Raw genomic sequence first — 27,010 nt, forward strand, 5'->3', positions numbered from 1 at the left:
AGACTGAGAAGGTTCGATGCCCCAGTGTAGGGGAATGCCAGGGCATGAAGGTGGGAGGGGGAGGGGGCATAGGGGAGACCCCTCATAGAGGCAGGGGGATGGGGTATGAGATAAGGAGTTTCCTGAGGGGAGACCTGGAAAGGGGATAACATTTGAAATGTAAATAAGGAAAATATCCGGTAAAAGAGAAAATGAAAGAAATCATCATCTGCTACAATTACTAGTGCAGTGATTATCCTTCTCATGGTTCCCAGACATTCTTAAAAATCCAGGAACTAAGTCTGAATGTCAAGTTAAAAAATATAACTAATATAACTAGACCCCATGTCACCTTTCACAAGCTTTCTACTCAAGTACTGCAGACTCAGAAGGAATTCTCCGTGTTTGCCTTCGAATGTGGAAGAAAACAGGAAGCTGACCTACATGTGGAAGAGTGACAATCAGGCTTGGGAAGAGGGGTCACATGGGATGGGATAGATAAAAGGAGGCAGGATCTGATTGGCTCACACTTTTTGAATATATTGAAAAGTCACACTGAAGCTCATTAATGTATACAGTCAATATACACTAATCAAATGTTTTTAAATGATGTTGGGAGCTGGAAAGACAGTGCAGCAGTGAAGAATGAATTATGAATTTCCAGCATTGAGGTCATACATCGCACTATTTCATGCAACCTTTATACATGTAGGGGATACAACATAGTTTTCTAGTTTTCTAGGGTCTGTACCATACACATACTTACACATACACACACACATAATTAAATATAAAATAAACTTTTAAATTACTTAGAGTTTTTCTTCTTTCATGATAGATTTTATTATAAGCTAGAATAGTAACAAGCTTACATTCAAATGGTTTTCAATACTGATAATTCTGTCTCCCTGGTTGTAAGCCTCAACTAATTTCTGCGTCTGTCTGTGAATAATGAATTCACACTGCAGCCTACCATTCCCTCTCCCTGAGTTGCTTTGTTCCGATCTGCCCATCAAAAGTTCTCTCGTCTGGTGGACTCAGCACAAATAACATCTTCTTTGTAATACTGGCCCTATTCCTATGAAATGGAAATTCTTTTCCCTTAGAATCTAAGAACACTTTAATAACCTTATTAAAACCCCTCCATATACACTGTGCCTATGTTTACCTCATTATATAGATACATTATTTTTTCTACTCATGTAATTCTAGAGGGAGAAAATTATACTTTTGTCATATTTGTGTCTACATTGCAAGTTTTTTTTTTCTCACTTGAAGCACCTGGTTCTAAGCATTCCTATAATAGAGCTTTTTTTTCATCCTTTACACCATCATCCCGTTGCTTAATCTGTAAGGATACTGCAGGGAAAGCAGATGAGAAGAAATTAAACAACATGTATTGATTTGGACCAGTGAGGTGGCTCAGCAGATAAGGTTGCTTTGCTTCTCACAACCAAATGATGGAAAAAGAGAACCAAGACTTGCATGTTGTCCTATGCCGTCCACAAGAACACTGTGAGATGCATACAAATAAATACATGCATGCACACACATGCAACATACACACATGCACACATACATACACACATGCATACACGCACACATGGACACACATTTGCATAAGCACAAACACAAATATTTCTAAAGTTACTATATATTTATTTTGTGGCATGTACCTTAGCAGAAATATTCTGAAATATTAGCGTTGTCAGTCTTTTATAAAGATAAAAACATCTTTCCTTATAACAAGCTTTTTTACCTTTATACTTTAAAATTATATGAAAGGGGCCAAACTGTAGAAGAAAATATTAATTATGGTTTCATTCACAACCCAGACTGTTAGCTCCCAACCATATATGTTGCTATATATAGCAACACAACAGTCCCCTTTTACCATGCTGTGGTTTTGAAAATCAATTTTCTCCTTTGTAGTAAGATTAAACAATATTTAACACAAAATTCATATATTTCACTTCTAAATATGAGAAATGAAAACATAATTTACAAAATAATTGTGAATGTCGGTCTTATTCACAGCAGTTAAAAAATACAGCCAGCCTGTATATATGTCATTAACAAGAAGTTTGAAATGAAGGTGCAGTTGTACATGGAAAATCCTGGCAGCTTGGAGGACAAATAGCAATGGACATAAAGCGTGACCTTTTAAACAAAATGATCAAGTTAGGCAGAAGGAGTGACCTAAGGAGAAGAGAACTGGATTGCTTAGGTTTGGAAATTTCCAGGACAAATTCTACAAGGAAAGCAACTAAGCTGACGAGACTTTGAATCGTGTGGGGGGATATGGCGCCCTCCCCGGGAGGGCCTAGGAGGACACCCCGAAAAAGGGAAATGTCCTACTTCCTGACTGGGGTGGTGCTTATATGAGTGAGTACCCTGTCAAAAAAACAAAAACAAAAACAAAAAAACATATATCTTTACATTTTTACCCATGCTGTATTAGATATGAACTATCCCTCAAAGAGTTAAGTTAAAGCATAAATCATGCCTTTGTGATATTTCTGACAATCCCACAATTCAGAGCAGCTTCCTACTCTGCTGTAAAGTCATAATTGCAATATTCTGTATCCTCAGTGAATCTCAAGTATAGTTGAGCCTACATGAATAGGTTGTCTTGCACGTAATTGGTATGACCCCTTAGAAAGAAGAAAAAATACTCAAGGGTTTTAAAAGCCAAATGAAGATGGAAGGTATAAACTCAATATACAAAGTGTATTTTGCAAAGAAGCTCTTTATACATGTCTGCATATATGTATAAAATCTAAACACTTCAAATCACATATCTGAAAACAAGAGTGGTCCAACTGTAAGCCATTAGTTAGACCAGGGCTCTGAGTAATAGTTACCAGAAAGGTTGATTTCAAAAGTAAAATGGCATTCTACATATTTCACTGGAAACAATAACCCAGGATATAACATGCAGTAAAGAAAGATTTGAGGATTATCTGGTTTCTAAGACTCTATACAAACATGCAGTTAAGTGAGCAGCAATAGCTTGATTCCCTTCCAAACAGCTCATTATTTCATTCAGCTTCTTAATTCCTTCAATTAAATTTCACATATAAGCAAATGAAAACCATGCATAATTTGGAAAAGAGACATTATTCTGTTAACTCCCACACATACACAAGAAGAGTAATCGTAAGCAGCTGTCTCTCTTTTAACTAAATTAACAATGCTTATTATGCTCTGGCTTCTAGATGCAGTATAGCATACTTCCTGTTACTATGCTAGGTTTCTGACCTGACAATAACACTAAAAAACTCAGCAGGAAACTCTACTCCCACATATTGCGAGCTAGGAAAAGAGGAGAAAAGAAAAACTGTGTTGTTGGAAATTAAGAGCTTATTACAGCCTGCATCAAGGGCATTTCTGAGCCTGATCTGTTGCTGTATGAAGATTCCCTCAAAACAAGCTGAGGAATTGAGACTGTGGTTAGCACACTGATGAGAAAGAAAACTACTGTTTGAGGGTGCTACTAAGTTGGGGACCCTTTCCTCTCCTGACCAGGACAAGGAGGAGGAGGGCTGTAGTACTGTTTTGACATTGGGTGCTGAGAGTGATATCAAGTGATATCACCCTGGAGGAGTTTACAGAGTTCCTCCCATCACAGTGACTGCAGTAGATGTGTCTTGGGCTTTGGTCTCTGATCTCAGGTCCATGAAGAAATGGTTCCAGAACTGATAGTGTTAACCTGATTACAAGACGAATTTCCTTGCTGGTTCAGCACTGTAAAGCTCTTTCAAGCCAAATAAATTAATTAAATAAATAAAAAGGACTGTTGGCAAGTATGAGACTTGTGGGGACAGACGAGTTGCTAGCACCAACATTTCAACCCAAGGGCATTTCATTTATCTTTGCTTTTGTTTCCTCCTTCAATGAAGATATCTCCCTCTTAGCCCAGACTGCAACATTTTAACCAACACAGACTTGAAATTTGTCATCTAGTGGAAGATGGTATTCACAGTAAGATCTGTCCCTTAAGTTTGGGAAATGAAATTGATAGATGATAGATGGATAAATGAATAGGCGAATGGATGGATGGATATATTAATGATAGATAGATAGATAGATAGATAGATAGAAACACAGATGATAGATTGAATATATAGGCGATAGAGATATAGAGAGATGATATAGATGATAGATTGATAGATGATATAGATAGATGATATATTGATAGATGATAGGTAGCTAGAAAGATAGATGATATAAGATAGATGATAGATGTTGCAAGCAAAATACTTTGTGCTTTATAAAACATGGTGTCATATAACCGCTGGTTTTGAACTACTAGAATGGAATAGCAGGCATATATCACAATACATTTTATATATTGCTAGGGGTCAAACACAGGGCTCTGGGGATGCTAATCAATTATTCTGCCAAATGAGCTACATCTCAAGCCTATAATAATTGTGCACAAATCTTGATTTTTAAAAAAAGTATAGAATAAAGGGATATTGTGGAGAAAAACTACAATTATACCTTATGATCTACAAAGGCTTTAAGAAAGTTTATAATCCATAATTCATCTCATTTTACCCAATAATTGTTTTATCTTATAACTGCAACTACATTACAAAATATTTTCAATTTATTTCAGAAAGGAGCACAATTCACCCTGAAATCACGCTATGACATTTAAACAGAACTCTTCTATGTAATGACTATGTAAATCAATGGTCATTTCTTCAAAACTGAATTGAAAGTGCACATAATGCATGCTAGTGCTCAACAAAGACTTTAAGGTCTAAAATTATATAAATGTCAATGGTTCTGGAATTCTCTTATTGTTGAGTAAAATATTTGAAATTCCTTTTATAATGAAACAGAATGAAAGGCTTCATGACGTCAAAGGAATGTGGTGCACAAAATACAATTCCAATGAATGGTTTACAAAAAAAAAAAATTCAGTGAAATAATTTCACTGTGAGATTCTGGTATTGTTCAAACACATGTTAGATTTGAACACCCATAATTTACAGAGTGAATTATAACAAATTCAACATCCTAGTGTAGAAAACCATACACAAACCTATCATGAAAGGACAAAATATGTTAATAAGAAATAAGAAAGTATGGATTCTAAGTTATTTCTAACTATTTATGAATGGACTGTAAAAATAAATCATAGATGTGGATAAGGGACAGTTATCTTAATCACATGGTAAAATGGATATATGTTTCATTTGAGAGCATGAGAAATCAATATATATTACTACATTCTTTAAAACATGTATTTTAAGTTTTTTATAGGTATATTCTAAATAAATCCAAATACTATCATGTATAAATATTGTTATGATGATATAATTTTCATGTTAAATTTCTCAGACTTCAAATGTTTCTTTCAGTGCTGAGTGAAAAATGTACAATTTATGAAGAATCTGAATCCATTTTAAGATGTAAAATATATGGAGTTTTGTCCCCTTATCATGATTGGTCTGCCATCCACTCTTAACATTGATCCCCTGCATCTCCAGCTACTGTTTATACTGTAATATCCATCATAGATTGAAGATGCAAATGCTACACTCATGATGCCATATGCTCCACAGATGTAGAGAATATGATAGCAACATGATAGAAAAGGCAACTATAACAAACATAATCAATCAGTCATGGCTTTATGGTATTTATTCAACTATGATATGTTTCATAGTTACTTGAGATTAGACATTTAATTTGTAGAATCTGTGTTAGTAATCAAGGCAAAGTTTATTTTATCTTAGAGTGTTGGGTGTGCAAATTCAAGGCTGAGCAGTCCCATTGGCTTGGGTTTTTGACTAGTATGACTAGGCCAGATGCTTTCCCTGAAGTACATATATCTAAGGTCAAGAGGCTGAGAGTATACAAGGAGAGATTCCATAGTCCACTTTGGTGTCATGCCACCCATGATTCAACAATGCCCCACCAGCCTCTGAATGGGCCATAATGCCCCTCCATCCTGCCATACTAGAGACCTATGCTTATAAATGGATATTTGAGATACCTATCCAAACTACAGCAAACTCTACCTGTATGTTATATTAACTGACAATTGAACAGAAAAAAAGTAACATGTATCATATCAATTCTAAGTCTTGGACATAGTGCTATCGGAGGATCCAGCAATACCTCTCCTGGGCATATATCCAGATGTTCCAACTAGTAAGAAAGACACATGCTCCACTATGTTCGTAGCAGCCTTATTTATAATAGCCAGAAGCTGGAAAGAACCCAGATGCCCCTCAACAGAGGAATGGATACAAAAAAATGTGGTACATTTACACAATGGAGTACTACTCAGCTATTAAAAAGAATGAATTTATGAAATTCCTAGGCAAATGGTTGGACCTGAAGGGCATCATTCTGAGTGAGGTAACCCAATCACAAAAGAACTCAAATGATATGTACTCACTGATAAGTGGATATTAGCCCAGAAACTTAAAATACCCAAGATATAAGATACAATTTGCAAAACACATGAAACTGAAGAAGAATGAAGACCAAAGTGTGGACACTTTGCCCCTTCTTAGAATTGGGAACAAAACACCCATGGTAGGAGTTACAGAGACAAAGTTTGGAGCTGAGACAAAAGAATGCTTGAAAGAAGCAGAATAATTCACCCAACATTATTCTCTGAACAAGGTATGATTCTAGAGCTTAGCTTCCAGAAAAATCTAATTTCAAGATGTGCATGTTTAACACTCACATGAGCTGGATTTCCAATGCAAAATTATAGTTCTTGAACTAAAGATTCTATCCATTAGGAACCTCACTATTAGAATTTAAGCTCAAACAGTATCATAAAAGGGCCAATTGGATGATACCCTTTTCCCCAACGTGTTATGAAAAGCACATTCTATAACAAGATATTTGTCAACATTATGAAAAGATTTTACATAGTGAAATTATTTATGAATAACACTCCAGGACAAGTAAATCTGAAGAAAATCATTGTCAATAAACACTTTTAAAAACCATGTCAGCATTCATAGCAGCTATGACTTCATGTACAAGACCTGTGTAAATTCAATCCAGTCAACACTCCACCATTGGCTTTGGAGGGATTCATGAAATTCCACCACTCACTGAAGAGATTTGGCATGGTGGCTTGGGTGAAGAAGAGGCAATTTTCTTCAGGGATGTTGGTCCTGAGAGGCTGCTCATTCTCCAGTTGACTGTCCTAAACACATGCACACTGAGTGAATTTTGTAAGATTTTTGCATATTAAGTTGAGAAGGAAGAGTGGTAGAGGCTTTTAGGGAGAAAATGAAAGGAGGGGAGATGTGAGTTTTATTGTATGCATGCACAATAATATAGTTTTTACCTAAAAATTAGATTAAAAATAACTAAAACAAAGGAAACAGCATGCTTTATAGCTTGCTTCTAAATGCTTTATATATATTACCTAGTATTTTTCTACTCTCTTCAAAACTGGCTGTTGTTTTCTCTTTTTAAATGTATTTTTATTAATTCTTTTAGAATTTCATACAGCTGAGTGTATTTTCATTGCATTCATCCTTGCTCCTCACTTTAAATCTTCCTAGTTCCACCCCACATCCCGACCTCCATGCAACTTTGTAACCTATTATTTTGTTAATAATCCACTAAGGTAAAAAAGATTTTATGTTCCTAAATTTTTCTTAGCAAGCATATCTTAAGGCATAATAAATCCTAGAACCCTAAGGAAAGGTGAGCAGAAATTAACTCACAATTAAGTGAACATTAACATCACAGCAGACACTTCAGAAAAGAGGAAAGAAAAAGGTTGTCTCCAAAGGAATTAATACGTGAATATAACATTTTGCCAACTTGAAGTGGCTTTGGAATTCTGTTGTCAATATGTCTCAGATAATACAATGTAAGAAACTCAGTGTAGGAGATGGTCCCTGCAGGAGAGCACACGTGCTGTAGAAGCAACAAGCTTATTGGACAGGGTCTCTTCCAGCCTTCCTCCAAAGTCAGGAGGCAGAGCTTATCCCCAGACCTCTGTGCACCTTCCCCTCCAGAGGAGGTTTTGCCTCCAGGGAGGGCTCTGACCCCCCAGGACTGAGGAGAGAGGTAGTCTCCCAGGAGTGGTGACAAAAGCTAATAGACTCACAAGAGGAACAAGCTCCAGTCAGAGACTGCTAGAACATCTAACACCAGAGATTGCCAGATGGCAAAAGGGAAACTTAAGAATCTTACTAACAGAAACCAAGACCACTCAGCATTATCAGAACCCAGTAATCCAACCACAGTGAGTCCTGGATACCCCGACACACCAGAAAAGCAAAATTCAGATTTAAAATTGTATCACATGATGCTGGTAGAGGATTTTAAGAAGGACATTAATAACTCACTTAAAGAAACGCATGAGAAAATTGCTAAACAGGTAGAAGTCCTTAAAAAAAGAAACACAAAAAAATCCCTTAAAGAATTACAGGAAAACACACACACACACACACACAAAAAAAAAAAAAAAAAAAAAAAAAACAGGTAAAGGAATTGAATAAAACCATCCAAGATCTAAATATGGAAGTAAAAACAATAACAAAAACCCAAAGGGAGACAAATCTGGAGATAGAAACCCTAGGAAAGAAATCAGGAACCATAGATGTGAGCATCAGCAACAAAATACAAGAGATAGAAGATGGAATCTCGGGTGCGAAGATTCCATAGAAAACATGGACACAACAATCAAAATGCAAAATGCAAAAAGCTCCTAACTCAAAACATCCAGAAAATCCAGAACACAATGAGAAGACTAAACCTAAGGATAATAGGAGTAGATAAGAATGAAGATTTTTAACTTAAAGGGCCAGAAATATCTTCAACAAAATTATAGAAGAAAACATCCCATACCTAAAGAAAGAGATGCCCAGGAACATACAAGAAGCCTACAGAACTCCAAATAGACTGGACAAGAAAAGAAATGCATCCCGACACATAATAATCAGAACAACAAATGCATTAAAAGCAGTAAGGGAAAAAGGTCAAGTAACATATTAAAGCAGACATATTTGAATTATACTAGACTTCGCAACTGAGACTATGAAAAGCAGAAGATCCTGGACAGATGTTATACAGACCCTAAGAGAATACAAATGCCAGCCCAGGCTACTATACCCAGCAAAACTCTCAATTACCATAGATGGAGAAACCAAATTATTCCATGACAAAACCAAATTCACACAATATCTTTCCATGAATCCAGTCCTTCAAAGGAAAATAAAGGGAAAACTCTAACACAAGGAGGGAAACTACACCCTAGAAAAGCAAGAAAGTAATCCTTCAACAAACCTAAAAAAAGATAGCTACAAGAACAGAATACCAACTTTAACGACAAAAATAACAGGAAGCAACAATTACTTTTCCTTAATATCTTTTAATATCAATGGACTCAATTGCCCAATTAAAGACATAGACTAACAGACTGGCTAAGTAAACAGGACCCTAAGTAAACATTTTCCTGCATACAGGAAACCCATCTCAGGGATAAAGACAGACACTACCTCAAAATGAAAGGCTGGAAAACAATTTTGCAAGCAAAAGGTCTGAAGAAACAGGCTGGAGTAGCCATTCTAATATCGAATAAAATCGAATTCTAACACAATGTTATGAAAAGAGACAAGGAGGGGCACTTCATACTCATCAAAGGTAAAATCTACCAAGATGAACTTTCAATTCTGAACATCTATGCTACAAAGGCAAGGGCATCAACATTCATTAAAGAAACTTTAGTAAAGCTCAAAGCACACATTGATTGCACAGCACACAATAATAGTGGGAGACTTCAACACTCCACTTTCAGCAATAGAAAGATCCTGGAAACAAAACCTAAACAGAGACACAGTGATACAAACAGATGTTATGAAACAAATAGATTTTACAGATATCTACTGAACATTTTATCCTAATACAAAAGGTTATACCTTCTTCTCAGAACCTCATGCTACCCTCTCAAAAATTGACCTTATAATCAGTCACAAAGCTGGCGTCAACAAATAGAAAAATATTGAAATAATCCCATGCATCCTACCAGATCACCATGGACTAAGGCTGATCTTCAACAACAACATAAATAATAGAAAGCCAACATTCACGTGGAAGCTGAACAACACTCTACTCAATGATACCTTGGTCAAGGATAAATAAAGAAAGAAATTAAAGACTCTTTAGAGTTTAATGAAAATGAAGCCACAACATACCCAAACTTATGGGACACAATGAAAGCAGTCCTACGAGGAAAACTCATAGCTCTGAGTGCTGCCAAAAAGAAACTAGAGAGAGCATACACTAGGAGCTTAATAGCACACCTTAAAGCTCTAGAACAAAAAGAAGCAAATTCACCCAAGAGGAGTAGACAGCAGGAAATAATCTAACTCAGGGCTGAAATCAAACAAGTGGAAACAAACGGAGCTGTTTTTTGAGAAAAATCAACAAGATATATAAATCCTTAGCCAGACTAGATGGCACAGAAACACTATCTTAATTAACAAAATCAGAAATGAAAAGGGAGACATAACAACAGAATCTGAGGAAATCCAAAACATCATCAGATTCTACTACAAAGGGATATACTCAACAAAATTGGAAAACCTGAATGAAATGGACAATTTCCTAGACAGATACCAGGTACCAAAGTTAAATCAGGATCAAATTAAAAATATAAACAGTCCCATATCCCCTAAAGAAATAGAAGCAGTCATTAATAGTCTCCCAACCAAAAAAAGCCCAGGACCAGATGAGTTTAGTGCAGAGTTCTATCAGACCTTCAAAGAAGACCTAATTCTAATTCTCCTCAAACTATTCCATAAAATAGAATCAGAAGGTACTCTACCCAATTCATTCTATGAAACCACGATTGCTCTGATACCTAAACCACACAAAGACCCATCAAAGAGAATTTCAATTTCCCTTATGAATATTGATGCAAAAATAATCTATAAAATTCTCGCTAACTGAATCCAAGAACACATCAAAATAATTATCTACCATGATCAAGTAGGCTTCATCCCAGGGATGCAGGGATGGTTTAATATAAGGAAATCCATCAATGTAATCCACTATATAAACAAACTCAAAGACAAAAACCACATGATAATCTCATTAGATGCTGAGAAAGCATTTGACAACATCCAACATCCACTCATGATAAAAGTTTTGGAAAGATAAGGAATTCAAGGCCCATACCTAAACATAATAAAAGCAATATACAGCAAACCAGTAGCAAACATCAAACTAAATGGAGAGAAACCTGAAGCAATCCCACTAAAATCAGGGACTAGACAAGGCTGCCCACTTTCTCCCTATCTATTCAATATAGTGCTTGAAGTCTTAGCCAAAGCAATTAGACAACAAAAGGAGATCAAAGGGAAACAAATTGGAAAAGAAGTCAAAATATCACTTTTTGCAGATGATATGATAGTATATATAACTGACCCCAAAAATTCCACCAGAGAACTCCTAAACTTGAAAAACAACTTCAGTGAATTAGCTGGGTATAAAATTAACTCAAACGATTCAGTGGCTTTTCTGTACACAAAGGATAAACAGGCTGAGAAAGAAATTATGGAAACAGCACCCTTCACAATAGTCATAAATAATATAAAATACATTGGTGTGACTCTAACTAAGGAAGTAAAAGATCTGTGTGTTAAAAACTTCAAGTCTCTTAAGAAAGAAATAAAAGAAGACCTCAGAAGATGAAAAGATATCCCATGCTCATGAATTGGCAGGATTAATATAGTAAAATTGGCTATCACCATTATCTATTGGATGGAACACAGGGCCCCCAATGGAGGAGCTAGAGAAAGTACCCAAGGAGCTGAAGGGGTCTGCAGTCCTGTAGGAGGAACAACAATATGAACTAATCATTAGCCCCAGAGCTTGTGTTTCTAGTTGCATAAGTAGCAGAAGATGCCCTAGTTGGCCATAAATGGGAGGAGAGGCCCTTGGTCTTGTGAAGATTATATGCCCCAGTATAGGGGAATGCCAGGGCCAGGAAGCAGGAGGTGGGTGTGTTGGGGAGCAGGGGGATGGGGGGAATAGGGGATTTTTGGAGAGGAAACTAGGATAGTTTCATTTTCATTTGAAATGTAAATGAAGACTATATCTAATAAAAAAAAAACCCACAGTGTATAAAATCAATCATGCAAAGTCGATCAGAAAACATTCTCCATAAGGTTAAGGAGGAAAATAAAAAGAAATGAAAAAGAATGTTTGATCAACAGATAGAGAAATTGTGGTACACTTTGTGGTACATTGTGGTACTTTGTGGTACATTGTGGTACAATGGAATATTACTCAGAACTTTGTAGACAAGTAAATGGAAGTATAAGAAAATCATCCTGACTGAGGTAATCCAGCTACAAAAAGACAAATGTGGTATGTATTGGTTTATTAAGTGGATGTTAGCTGTTGTCTTCAGTAAGCAAGCTATAACCCCTATAACCACAGATTTGTATAGCCTAGGATGAATCGAAGGATCTCCCTAAGAAGGAACATTAGAATAGTTAGGGTTAAAGGGGGGTTTCTGGAACTGGAAGATCAAAGAGTGAAGGGGAGGGGAAGGATGGGTGTAGGAGGAAATAGAGCAAGGAACATCCAAAACTAGAAACCATTTGAGGTGGCCATAAGGAAAATTAATATAGTAGATCTTCTTAAAATCCATACATATATGAAAGAAATCTAAGTGAAATCACCAAATAACAGTGGAGACAAACCGCCAGCAAGATATCTCTTATCACCAAATGAAATCTCCAATATCTGAAATGGCTTATATATAATCAAGTTGATGGCCCAGGAGTCCTTGTAAAAAACCCCATAGTGATCCAAATTATGGTGAAGACTGTTGGCTTGTCTCCACAAATTGGTGTTAAGTTACCATTGCTGAAGACAATACTTACCTACTTCACTGAAGACAGATAAGCCAAGCCAGTGCCTACATAGAGCCTTTGCCTACTGACTGCTATTCATGGTACTAGAAAGTAGTCTATATGCTACCAGAAGAGAAAGGTAAACACCAAGTCAGTTACAGATCCTTCTATCTACAATGATGTCCTGACTGCAAGATATGCTGATGCAATAGTGGCACAGACATTGTGGTAGTAACCAACCAATCCATGAGATAGAACTCATGCTAGACCTGCTCAGGCTGCCATGAACTTGATAGGCTATGGACCTAGGGAAAACCAACGACTATTTGCTAAAGAAACACAGCAATAAAATGACTCATAACAACATTCTACTATTCTCATAGGTCAGTGTCTTACTCAACCATCTTCAGAGAAACCTCTTCCTGTCCAGATGGGAACAAATACAGAGACCTACATCTGGATACAGTACATCAGGATAGAGCAAATTCATTCCTAAATGGGATGTTTCTATCAAATCTGCCCCCTCAGGGCTCAGAGAGCTCAGGAAGAGAAGGCAGAGACATTGGAACAGACAGATAGGATGAGAAGGCAAAGAAACAAAGCTTTATGGAGACAACAGGACATATATATCTATGAACTCACAGAGACTGTGACAGTATACACAGGGCCTGCACAGATCTAAGTCAGATGAGACCCCAGTACTGAGCGAAGAAATGAACACAAGCCTTAATCCCTAAACCAAAAGCTGTCTTTTGATGGTAACTGCTCATGAGGAAAAATTGGTTTCTCTAATGGAGTCTTACTGTATATACAAACCACACTTGTATCTACAAACTACATTGCTAATGGCAGACCCCATGTCAAGGATTGTATAGCAAACTCACTCTCTCTCTCTCTCTCTCTCTCTCTCTCTCACACACACACAGACACACACACACACAAAACACACACACACCCTTTTTAATTTTTGTTTTGCTTTTTTAGTCTCAAAGTATGTATGGCTTTTGTCTTTTGGTTGGTTGGTTTTGGGTTTTGTATGCCTTACAGGTTTTTTTTGCTTATTAATTATGGTTTTCAATTTTGTTTTTATAGGTTTTCTGTGTATGTGAATATATGTGTCTCTGAATCTGTACTAATTTCTTGTGATTTTCTTTGGTTCTTTTCTCCTGTTTGTTCTATATTATTATGGTTTCTCCATTATTATTTCATCTAATTTATGATTATGATTATGATTATTATTAAGATCTCTATTTTTTAATTATTAAAAGCAAGAAAAGGTGTGAATTTGGACGGGTGAGGATATGGGGATGATCTGGGAGGAGTTGAAGGGAGTGGAAACAATAGTCAGAACCTATTGTATGAAAAATACTATTTTCAATTTAAAGCGAAGTTCTGAAGAAAATTAAGAATGCAAAGACTATATATCAACATAACAAAGGCTACATGACGGAAAGGGGGAAAAGGATTATAAAACATATCATTACCTATGCATAAAATGTGTCTAGAATGTTTCACAAAAGTAATAAAATGGGATAGCTACATTTAAAGTTTTCCTCTCATATCAATTTACCTTTTGTGTTATTAGTATATGGCCCAAGAAAATGGAATAATATAGATTTTTTGAAAAGATGTGAAAAGAGAAAGAAACTATTTGAGGATAGGAAGGAGGAAGTGGAAGAGAAATAGGAGATGATTAGAAGAATGAATATAATCAATAAACAATATATACATTTATAAAAAGATCATAATTAAAATTATTATTTTGTACAAATAATATTTATATTTAATATATAATATAATCAATATTTTTAAATCTCCCTCTCCAAGTTAGCATTGAAACTGTCTTTCAAGACAAGTATTTCTCTTTGATAAAAATATAAACAGACTGCAGGGAGATATTTTCTACGATATATATTTACTACACCTCACCAAAACATGTCAAGCAAGGATATATACTTTGTGATGTCATTTTCTAAATGCACTTAAGGCTTTATTAATAATTAACAAGTATCTAAAACTAAGAAATACTGAAAACCAACAGTCACCAATTAACTGAAGAAAATACAGTGTCAAAAAAGTATTCAAAATATCTACATGGTGTTGTCCTTTTCAAATCACTTCTCAGGCCGAATTAGTAACATAAAGATTAGTTAATTACAGATGCTTGTGTTTCCTGTTATCTCACATGCTGACCAGGGTAATCCTGACAGAATTTTTCAACACCTCTACAGTGAGATAGTTTTGAGCATACACAAGAAATATTTTAGAGCTGGGCAGTGGTGGCGTACACCTTTAATCCCAGCACTTGGGAGGCAGAGGCAGGCAGATTTCTGAGTTTGAGACCATCCTGGTCTACAGAGTGAGTTCCAGGACAGCCAGAGCTCCACAGAGAAACTCTGTCTCAAAAAAAAAAAATTAGAGTGTTTTGCATTCATAAGCTAAATTATACTCATGTGTGCTAAAATCATTATTGTTAAGCAGAATAGAAAAAGGAAGAATAATCACTGATCCACTACCAATCACTTTCACATGCATTTTCTAGCGTGATTAAAATACTAATAGGACAAACTTCATCTATCAAAATTTTGGTGTTAGTTAAGTCGTGACTTTTCTATCAATTTAATTATTGTCATCTTCTAATTCCATGCTGCTTCTCCCAGAGTTATTTCTAGAACAGAGGAATGAGTGTGAAAATTGAAAGTTTCAGGAGACAAACAGTACTAAGTAGTTATTACAAGCTGAGATACAACGTTCAGACTACAACAGTAGAAATTCTAATTATATTTGAATTCATGCATTTTTTTCCTCAAGTACAGAAATTCTTTCACAAATTGTCTTTGGTAAATTTGGTCAGCCAGTGTTGAGAAAAAGCATTTTGTTGAGCCAGAGAATTTCTTGGCACCATATCAGCCTTTAGACTAATTCATATTACTGAGGAACTACTAGAAGTTGATATATGCTTAGTGTTTCACAAAACCTCCTGACAGGTAACTGAGACAAGGTCTCCCCATCATGATAAAACGTATTAATTTGTGTTTTCCTTCATAAGTTATGTCTTAACTTAATCACTGCAAAAGGAACACCAAGCAACGAGTCTGGGAGTTGTGACACTTATAAGGAATTGGGGTAAAGACACAAAAATGCACACTCTATAAAGACATAATGTTTTTTAAAATAAATTAGAAAACTATAATACATTAAGAGACAATAAATTAATCAATAATAATTAAATATACTAAATGTACTAATGAAAGACTTTTATCACAGAAAAGTCCAGATAGTGACACTTATGATATGTGTATGCCCATGTAGATCAAGATATGTATGCATGCTCATTGCTCTCGATATATGTGCACATGCCCACGCAGCTCTAGATAGGGATGCATGCCCATGCAGCAGAAATATAACCAACTGACATATTGTTTTCACTAGGTTATTTTGAAAGGGCAGTCTGAATATTGTTATGAAGTTAGCAATTTTTCCTTCTCTTTAGTGGAAAGCTTTAGCCTAACCATCTCTGATTCTTAAGTGGATATGTTCTTACTCTTGTTCTTTCATTCACTAGCATTTACAAATCAAGTGGAATGTTTAAATTCATTTCATAGTGAATACTATTGCTTGAAACCTGCAGAAGTAATTCCAGAAAAGCCAATAAAGAACCAATTAATACTTTCTTATAGTAGCACGATCCAAGCCGGAGAGATTTAGGGATTCAAATTTAATAGATCATTACATTGTTACATAGATTTATTTAGTATATGTTTGTATTTTCATATGTAGTTTACACAAAGATAACCAATAAAGAGTATAGTCTAATGACTCTGTTTTCTAATTAGAATAATGTAATTCATACAGGAAGAAATGATTTTAATGTATCTTATAAAACACAAAAATCTAAAACTTATAAAGGGATGAGGACTTAGAATTCATAAAATCGGAAGAACAAAACTGAACTTCTAAAACTACACTAGGATTGCTCTTTGTCCTTGACAGACTGGAGGACAAGATCCCTTCCCTTTTACAAGATGAAAATAATTGTATTAACTCACTAAACACCCACACTGTGTAAGTAATATGCTAATTCACAAAATCTACTAGATACTAGTATAGCAATTTAAGCCATCTGGCATCCAAGAGCAGTTAAATGGAGAGCTTTGGGGAGACATGCAGCTCAGAGTCAGCCTAGGGGACAAATATGGGGAAACATAGCAGCATTGCACAAGGTTCCATTCCTAAGTGCCAGGCACCACAACACTCCCACAGTGTTCATGATTCAGACTTCACATGATTAGCCTGCTCTTGGAGATAGATTATGCTTCTTACAGTGTGCTGAGGAATGACCCACACATAGAATTAACTTCCTGATCCTTTACTACATGGCATGTCTCCAAATATTAAAGTCTATATTCAAAGGCTGGAGTATAACTCAGCATCAAGGCCCTTGTTAACACATATGAGGCCCTGATGGGTACAGCCTTGGATTTCATTCAAGATAATGCAAAGAGGTGTGCGGTAGCACCAGCGTGTAAGCCCTTCACCTGGGCTGTGGAGGCGGAGCACAAGGAGTGCAAGGCCAATTTTGGTTATATAGAATTTTTAAGACAACTTGGGGTTCATGAAGCCTCATATCAAAAGAACAAAAAACAGTAAGAAAGAGGATTCAAAGGGAAAAATTAATCTATGTTATTATGTATCTTTGACAAACCTTTAGTTTTAATTGACTGTGTAAATCCAGATTGTCTCAGAAGCAGCTTAGAAAGTAAATATCAGTGCTCTTTAATAGGAGAAGGGTAAGTGAAATTTTCCACCTATGTCTTCTTCATCTCTTTCAACTACCATATTTTATTCTCAAGCAGGATGCTAAAAGAGAATGAAAAAGAAGAAAGAGAGAAAGAGGGAAATAGAGAAAGAGAGAGAGAAAGAAAGAAAGAGGGGGGGAGGGAGGGAGGTAGGGAGGGAGGGAGGGAGGGAGGGAAAGCCGCAAGGTAAAAACTACACGATCTTCATGTAACTTTTGTCTCCAATGACAGAATTAAATCATGCCCAAATCGCATCACTTTGGCCCAAAGGTCACTGTAAGATTTACAGTGATTCTTAAAGTAGTTATAAAAATCGAAACCGAACAGAGAATAAACTTCTGCTCATAAGATAGGCAATGTTTCAAAGTCCATTTCATAAAAGAGGTCAACAGACCAATGTATCTTTCTGTCACTTTCACAATGATATCGAAAGGTTAGCTTTGATATTGGAATGGATAATAATAGCAAAGGGAACTCCAGACTACAGATGACTAGATGTGGGACTGAAAGTACCTTACTTTTGTTGTAAAGTGCATACAAGTGAAAATTACCCTTAGGAGATTACAGTGTATTTCTGAGAACAGTGGCAGAATGTAAAGATAGCTGTGGATATCACTTGCATAAAAGCATTTATGAAGACCGGTACTGACACACTTCGAATTTTGGGACAGTATTGATGACTAAAGGAAGAAAATGTCAGATCAGGAGTCTGAGTTTCATAGCAAGAAGCATTTTGAGGTAGAATGTTCTACAATATGGAATCACTTAATATCTACCACACACAGAACATGCAGGACAAGGAATGAATGGAAAATAATCTCATTCTTAGACATTGGGTTTAGCCCCAGTGATCTGTGTCTACATGAGAAAAGATGTATGATTTTCTTCCTTTATTAAATATGATGAAAACCTGTACTGTTTCTATCTCACTTAGACTATAAAGCTGGATATTTACAATGGCCTATGTTGTGTAATCTAGTTCATGTACTTATAGACTATAAAACTGGATACTTACAATGATCTACTGATACTGTGTCATCTAGTATTTCTCTGAACACTCTCTAATGTGGCTCAGTCAACTCTGCTTACTGCGTGGTGAGTCTGCTTCTACCCGATCTCTGCAGTGACATTCCACTCTACCTACCAGCATTTGCTCAAGTTGACCTCCTTCATGAGGTCAACTCTTCCCAATCCATTTGCACTAGCAGTCAATCTCCCTGCTCTTCCAGGGCCTTATCTCTCTTGTATGCTTGTCAGGGTGTTTATCATCAACTGTATTATCATTCTGCTTTTATGTGTGACTTTGTTACTTCATTATATATTCACCATATTCCTGTCACCCCATGTCTATCCCAACTAATATAAGGACTACAGGCATGAGGACTTGTGTCTTGTGTCTTTTTGATATACAACCTTGACAAGAATCTTGCACTAGCCAGTTTTTGGTTTTCCACTAATTTTCATCCTGTATTTTTTTATTCACCAAACCTGGGCTTCTGACCAAGCCATCTCCTTTCTACCAAATCTAAATATTTTAAGTATACTCAAATCCTAATCTTCCATCTCTTGGGTTAAAAGGATAGTAATATCTGTGAGCAATAGCAAAATTGTTAGCCTCTAAACCTCTAAACTAAGACCTGCAAGCTTGGCAAGTGACTTGGGATGATGACAATAACAACATCAACAACTCCTCTCTATTTGGAAATCTCTCTAGCCTGGCTCAAAAGCAAAGTAGATCTCTGGAGACTGTAAGCACAATGTTGTGCATCCTTTGTCTTCTGTAACAGCTAGCTACCTCACTGAAATTGCAGTGTATGGTCCAGATTAAGGTTTCTGCCATTCTTTGGCCCTTTCTAAGTATGCTACTTTCATTGGGGACAGATGTGTGATCCTCTGATCTTGACATATAGTATGAAGAAAGGTATGAGATATGTTATACAGTTTACCTGTGTACAGTAGGTACTATTACATCTATTTGAACCCAAAGAAGTAGTGTTTTAATTGGAGGAGTGAAGCACATTGACTGTCAAAGATGATTTGGTGTTTATTAGATGTATGAATGATCTATTAAGTACCAATGCTCTGCTCTGCTCTGATGAATAAAACTGAAGTCCCTGAATTGGGAAATGTACCATCAAGCAAACTTTATTTATATCTATTGTAGGATAGTAGAAACTATCTGGAAAAATATGGGGGTTGGAGCACTGTATTTAATATATGTATGATACAATTAATGTGTGCTCATGTGGTAACCAGAGATCAATATCAGTGTCTTCCTTCACTGGTTTTCATCTTACTTCTGAGAAAACATTCCCCATAAACCTGGAGAACAACTTCATTTCTCCAGCACCTTGAACCATGGTTGTAGACAATGACTACAACTCCTGGCTTTCTCGAGGGTAGTGGTGATCTGAACTTGTATCCGCACGCTGTGCGTGTAATGCTCCCCTCCCAGAGGCATCTCCCCAGTCTTCTGTTCTGAAATTCCTTTTGCTTAATCCCTCCCAAAAATGATGACATCACTTTCCCCAAAGCAGCCGCTCATGGGTAGAATGTTTGCATTACCTAATTAAGCTTTATAATAACCATAGGTAAAGCTGAATTATATTTAAGGAAGTCAGCTGAAACAGAACTATAAAAGCATGTCCAATCTTTACTTCTTAATGACCAACATCCTTGAAATAGACGCAATTAAGTACTTTACACGATATCCCTGGATATAAAAAACCTTAAGACTCCACACAGAAATCTCCATATATGAATATATGTAATTTAAAGTATTTGTATCAACCTTATTAGCTCTTCTATATAAATAGATGATTTTGAATATGTTCTTATTCTCAATTTTATATGTTATAAAGAAGGTTTATAAAACTATTAGGTCAGTGTACAGTAAATAAGCTATCAAATCATAAATGTAGTAAAACAAAGGTTAAAAAAAAAACTTTGCATTTTTGACCAGAATAAGCCTCATGACAATCTCTTAGGTCATTTATAAACTGTTCTTGCACTTTATAACACATGATGTTTTAAAATCAGGCAATTGTTAGTGATGTCGAAATTCCTTAATAAATGTTTAAGGATTTTTGCCAAAAATGAGAAAGGTTTGTCCAAAACATGTTTTTATTTTAAATTCCAGAAAGCATCTAAATACACTTTTAAACACACTTAACATTTTGTTGACATTTTTAAGAACCCAGATATTGGAATATGAGTGTTCACTCCAAAAACAATAGATGGTAATTCCCGAACATTGGAACTGAAACAGGACTGGAGACAGCACAGCAAGGGCTGTAACTTCTTCTCCACATAACATGATACCCTAGGAAACACATGCTGTAACTTCCTCTCCATATAGCATGATGCCCTAGGGCACACTTGGCATGCTGGGCACCTTAACACCATGTGGACATTGTCAGAAGCAAGGTGTACCCAGCTGTTGCTCAACTATTTAGTATGTTTGGTAAGGGCAACATGGCAAATGGAAGAGAATTCCCAGTTTAGAGTGTAGCCTATCAACTTCTCATATTCTTCTGTGGACCCAATTCAGAAACGCTCTGTCATTCCTTTTCATGTGTCAATTTCTTAATGTCTGAAGACATTTTTTATATCCTCTTCCCTTTCTCCTTCTCCTTTTCCTCCTCTTCATTTCCCTCTTCCTCCTTTCCCTCTTTTTTTCTTTTTTTCTTCTTGTTCTTCCTCTTCCCCATGCCCCTTTTCCTTCCCTTCCCTCCTCCTTCCCCTTTTTCCCACTCCCCTTCCATCCCTTCTTCTCCTTCCTTCTCTTTTCTCCCCATCCCCTCCTCTTCTTCTTCTCCTTCTTCTTCAATAAAGTCTTCCCTTAGGCTGTTCCTACTGTGAACATCTTTCACATCCTTAACTATTGTTTCCCTGCCTGTGGATTTGTCTGTCAGGGACTCCACTGAGCTAACCTTGTCTGCTCCTAAGTTGACTTGTCTGCCACAGTTCCAGACTATATATTTACACTGAAACTTCTGTGATTCACACTGGTATTTTCATCCTCATTCCTGTAGAGATAATGGGGATAGTACATTTCCAGAAGAGAATTTATCATTTAGCATCTGGATATGAATAATAAAGGAATTTCATACAGATTCTAGAAAGTGGAGACCTCTGAAATTTCTGAACCTGTTATTCACCAACTTCAAACTAACTGGCTTTCTGTTAACTTAAACAACATATCAAGACAGAAGAGCAGAAGAAAGCTATCCCACTGCCAGATGGACCTCACTCACTATACAATATTCTTGTGAAACTGTTTTCCCTCAATTGCAGATCATATAATATTATATTTTCCCTTCTAGGTATTAATCACATGAATATCACACAGCATTTTATTTTCTTCTGTGCTAAAAGGTAAATTCACTTTGACTCAATCACTCTATTTAGATGCTATAAATAGGAGAGTGAAACTTATTCTTTATAAATTCAAACTTATTGAATCGATTATATTTGCACTACAACTCAGTATTCTATAGAAACTATACAATATTTTTAAGAAAAAATGAGAGGCAAATAAATAAAATTTATTGTTTCTAATTCTGTTTACAGCAATAGCTCTCAGCCTTCTTGATTCTGTGACCCTCTAATATAGATCCTCATGTTATAGTGACCCTCAACCATAAAATTATTTTTGATGTTACTTCAAAATTATAATTGTGCTACTGTTATGAATGATAATGTAAAGATCTGTTTTTTACTGGTCTTAGGTGACTCCTGTGAAAGGGTTGTTTGCCTCTCTAAAGGAGTCACAATATACAGGTTGAGAACCACTGTGTTACAGGACATGTCAACATCCTTAGTTGATTGACACTGGTCTATAAGGGAAGACAGGAATTCTTCAGTTAGTGCCAGGACGTGAAGGGCACTGCTGGTATACACAATCAAAACCAGAGAAGTTGATGTTAGCCAACAAAAAAAAAAAAAAAAAAAAACATTTTTTTTCGTCAAACCACATTCAGTGACTATTACTGATAAGCAATATCAAAGTTGAAACAACCTTCTAAAAGGAAAAGAAAGAGACCATAGCCCCAAGAAAAGTGAATGTGAACATGAACTATACTTGGTATACTTTTAGTTTCTGAAAATAATATTCTCATTACTTATGTGAACTTCCATGGCTAGTACTCCAAGCCTTAGGTTTTAAATTAGCCCTGTGGGAATAATAACAACAGAGATGAAAATAGATCTTCTGGTCCAAGGGTATATGGCTTCTGTATAAGTACATTAAATTATAAGGTACTACACTAATTTAAGCCATCATAAATGTATTTTAAATATACTTTTTATTATTAATAAATTTAAATCTCTTATCCTAGACCTACTCTCTAAACACACTGCAAATGGCTATAACAAAGACAGTCACAGAGCCCAGGGGAGAGAGGAGATGGCTCCTTGACTAAGGGTGTTTGCCCAAGCATAATGCCATGTTTTTATATCTAGAACTCAGAGGGCGAAAGGAGTTCTGACTTTTCCAAACTGATCTCTGACCACACACATTCACCACATCATTTGTATATCCCCCACTACAAATAAATAAATAAATGTAAAAAGAGAGCACAGGGGAAGAACACACACATGAAAGAGAATTCTCAGTAACTCAGTATAGGACTATACTCTAGAATGCAAGCTTTGGCCATATTGAAAGTGGAGAGCAGTGCAAAGAAAGACCTAGCCTATCTCTCCCAGCTACCCAGTAGAATTAAAGAACCACCTATGGTTAATCACAATAGAAGAAAGGACAAACATTAAATGTGGCACTTTCTGTTTTCAAACTAACGGGTCAAGGATAGTTCCCCAAAGCACAGTCTCAGTAATTCTATTATTTGCACCACACTGACCCGATTTCACCTCTGCAAAAATAGAAGGTTATCTGGAGAAAGTGGGAGTCATTTTTATTCTAGGAAGTATAATCAAAGATTATGGTGAGGGGATTATGCTATCTGTTATATCCTCTTAAACAGTCCTGTGTGAAGGGCTGGTCTAAATCAAGAACAAACATGAGAACTACTAACATAGTTTCAGTTAATTTTAAACAAGAAAAATTACCAGATTCACCCTCATCCAACTTTCTAAAGCTTTTTCTTCTAGATTTTGCACTTTTGAGGATAAATCCGTTGAAACAAAGTTAACATATTTCTGAAATGTTTTTATTCTGATTCAGGTTTTTCATCTTTGGAAAATGCTTGCTGGAAGAACGTGTTACAAATTATGTTTCTTGGTGTTGTGCATGCATCTTGTAAAAATCTCTGCTAACTCTTTAAAGACTCCTAAGCTTTTCAGAAATGTATGCACAAAAACAATAGAATGCTCTGATAAGAATAATTTAGCTACATTGAATACAGTTGTCCCTCAAAGCCCCTGAGATGCGTTGGTGACCACTGGAGTCTGAGAATACACAGAAGTCTAGTCTATTTTGAGTGAGAGGAGGTTTCACAAATGTGAGAGTGGAGGTGTTAGCCACATACTTAACTATTTTATGTAAATAATTGGAAACAGGATCCTTAAAGTTAAAAGAAAACAATTACTTAACTCAAAGTTACTAAACTCAACTACAGCTGCTAGCCAGGGGTGGGGGTGGGGATGGGAGCTTTCCTCTGCAGGAACGGAATCTAATTTGATGAAACGTTTTTCTCTCAATTGGAAAAAAGAAAAGACAAAAAAGTCTGCCTTGGGAACTTTAGAACTAGTTTTCCGTAGACCAGTTTCCAGGATTTAGTGAGCAGTTTGATGTTCCTTGTGCCCTGCACAGCTCTCTCAGGGGGTCTTACTCTTAATTTGCAAGAGTTCAGTCCCTTGCGCCTGGAAGAGCACGCCCTAAAGTAAAGCGAGAAAGTGGTCCCCAACCAGCAATTCTTTCTCTCTAGCTGAAGCCAGTTAGGAGCAGGGCTCCAGGGAAAGGGCGCCCTGGACTGTACCTCTCTGTTGATGCGCTTGGGACTGTCGCCGCTGAGTCTGGGAGCCTTCAAGCGTCCCCAAGAGCAGGACCAAGAGGATCCCGGCGGCCGCCGCAGGCATCCTGGCCGGAGCAGATCCACTCCTGCGGGAGCCCACGGAGTTGCAGCCTCGGGTCCACCCAGCTGAAATGAGCAGCTGCGGGGGAAAGAGGAGGAGACAGTTCTCCCCAGCTCTGCCCTGCCACCGCCCAAGGGTGGGTGAGAAAGGGCAGTCCCCACCCCTTCCCAGGCCTGGGCCTTTAAAGGGTCCTTGATTGGAAGAACCTGTGCTCTGTGTTTCCTCTGTCAAGGGAATAGGGCCTCTAGCAGGAGTTATCCAAACTTCTTTAGCGTTAAGGGAGTAATTGATACCAAGGCAGTCTGGGGTCTGTGAAATCCCTCCAGATGGAAAACATTATCGCCAAGAAAGCCATACAGCTAGAAACTTTGACTCCTCAGAAGGTCCTGGCAAAATTATATGCAGCTGCCCTCGGTCCAGGTGATCCCAGACTGTCCCAAGGTCATGGTGCTAACTACTATAGGGAACTGAAGTTGCCCAAGGGGAACCTCACGCTGGCTTGCACATTAGGAAGGAACTTCCCGGAAGGCAGCTGTGCAGGCAGCAGGGGATGATAGACTAAAGCTGTCCCAATTCTACTGAAATGTTTCTGAAATCACTCCACTGGTTGGAAGCTGTCCCTATAACCAAGGGACATTATTAAAAGGGAATGGAATGTCTGCAAGGATTTCTGCTTATCAGTCATGGTGGCTTCTTCCTTTTAACTCAACAAAACAATGTTCTACCCTCTGTCACAGGGCTTCACATGGCCACTCCATAACAGGTTGTTATTGACAAGGCCACTGGTTCTGAGTAGGGCATGGAATAACAACTTCACAGGTTTTAGGTGGCACCCAGGATACCCTTTGTATTAGTGTAGCCTGGCATCATGATGCACTCAAGGAAAGAGCAAGCCTACACCATAAAGGATTCCATTTTGAACTTCTGAATGGGCTACCGCATGTGTGAGTGTGTATGACTCTGTGTGTGTGTGTGTGTGTGTGTGTGTGTAGTCAGTTTGAAATAGGATCTCACTATGGTCTCAGATTCAGAGATGCACCTGCCCCTGTCTGTCAAGTGCTGGGATTAAAGCCTTGGGAAACTCATGTAAATATTTTTAAGAAAAAAAAAAAAGCTTTAAAATTGAAATCTGACAGTTTGCTTGCAAATAAAAAATTGTATTTACTAATTTTACAGGATGCACCAATTAAGCCAACTGAGATAATGTTTTGTGGGTTTCCAGTTCACCAAAATGTATATAACATTTCAGACCCTTACCACTGAGTGAAATTCTGTACGTCATTGGACTACTAAGTCATTTATACATCTATTTCCATACTGCAGTGCATATGGTTGTTATATGAATGGCTATGTTTTCTTTTTAGTTTATAGTTAAGATGTATCCATTTTTAAGATGCCACATAGAAGCTACAATATTTTCATTTCATAGTAATAGACAGTAACTCTCTTAAAGAGCTGATGAGAATCCACAGCTAACATCTACTCGTCATCAGGAACCCTCCTAAAGGCATGTGTAAGCTTCTACTTTAGATCTATGGCTTCTGTACATCTATGTGTGCTGTCTGAAAAACAGACTTAGATAAGGGCTCTGGTGCTCTCTCTGTCTCTCTCTCTCTCATATAGAGGCAACATTTGATACAAATAGTATCATTTCTTCATATTATGACTTTCACTTCTTTTGTTCTTCCCAAAATGTGTTCATCCTGTGGGATATATACATATATATTTATCTCTGTCACAGTTTGTCTATTACAGCCTTAGAACCCTGTACTAGTTTAAAAAAACAAAATTCTTAACTATTCTTGAGCTTTTGAATTTTACTGCTGTTTAGAGAAAATGATTCCATTAATAAAGGTGAACATTTTTACGTTATTGTTTTAGAACTGTTTTAGATTGAGATCAATAGAGCATAAATTAAAAGGAGTGTGTGTGTGTTGTGTATGTGTGGTTTATGTGTATGTATATGTGTGCATGTGTGTCTGTGTGTATGTGTGTGTGGTGTCTGTGTCTGTGTGTGTGTGTGTGTGAGTGTCCTCTGTTCCCAGCTCCCTCATCAAGGTGCACTTGTTACAAGTGGGGACTCTGCCGTCACAATCATCACCCTGTCTGCACAGCACATATTAAGCTGTTGCCTCAGATGAATGTGGATTTGAATAAGTATGTCATGCTGGATCATCTTACTACCCTAAAATTACTCCCTAATTTGCCACTTCATCTTCCTTTTCATCTTTTGACCCACCAAGCTTAGACAATCACTGAGTTTTTAAAGCCTCCTTACTACATCCAAGCCTGAATAAGTACTAATAGTTGTTATAAATACCTATGCACAGG

At 36.9% G+C, this 27,010-nt stretch overlaps 1 protein-coding gene across 4 annotated transcripts in view; it reads right to left on the minus strand.

Moving 5' to 3' along the window:
* The window catches only part of Lama2 (laminin subunit alpha 2), a 621,901-nt gene extending 597,137 nt beyond the window's left edge, over positions 1–24,764 (minus strand). For 3 of the 4 annotated variants that reach the window (XM_085842706.1, XM_085842705.1, XM_085842704.1), the window contains exon 1: positions 24,583–24,760. In XM_085842706.1, coding sequence (XP_085698832.1) covers positions 24,583–24,682 — 100 coding nt within the window. In that variant the 5' untranslated portion in view covers positions 24,683–24,760. Of the gene's footprint in view, positions 1–24,582 lie in introns of all 4 variants that reach the window. The other variant, XM_085842707.1, reaches the window with a different exon arrangement.
* Between the last annotated feature and the right edge of the window lie 2,246 nt (positions 24,765–27,010).

This window comes from Mus caroli, unplaced genomic scaffold, assembly GCF_978045245.1.
Source record: "Mus caroli unplaced genomic scaffold, Mus_caroli_1 scaffold_9, whole genome shotgun sequence".
In the NCBI taxonomy this organism is placed as follows: domain Eukaryota; kingdom Metazoa; phylum Chordata; class Mammalia; order Rodentia; family Muridae; genus Mus; species Mus caroli.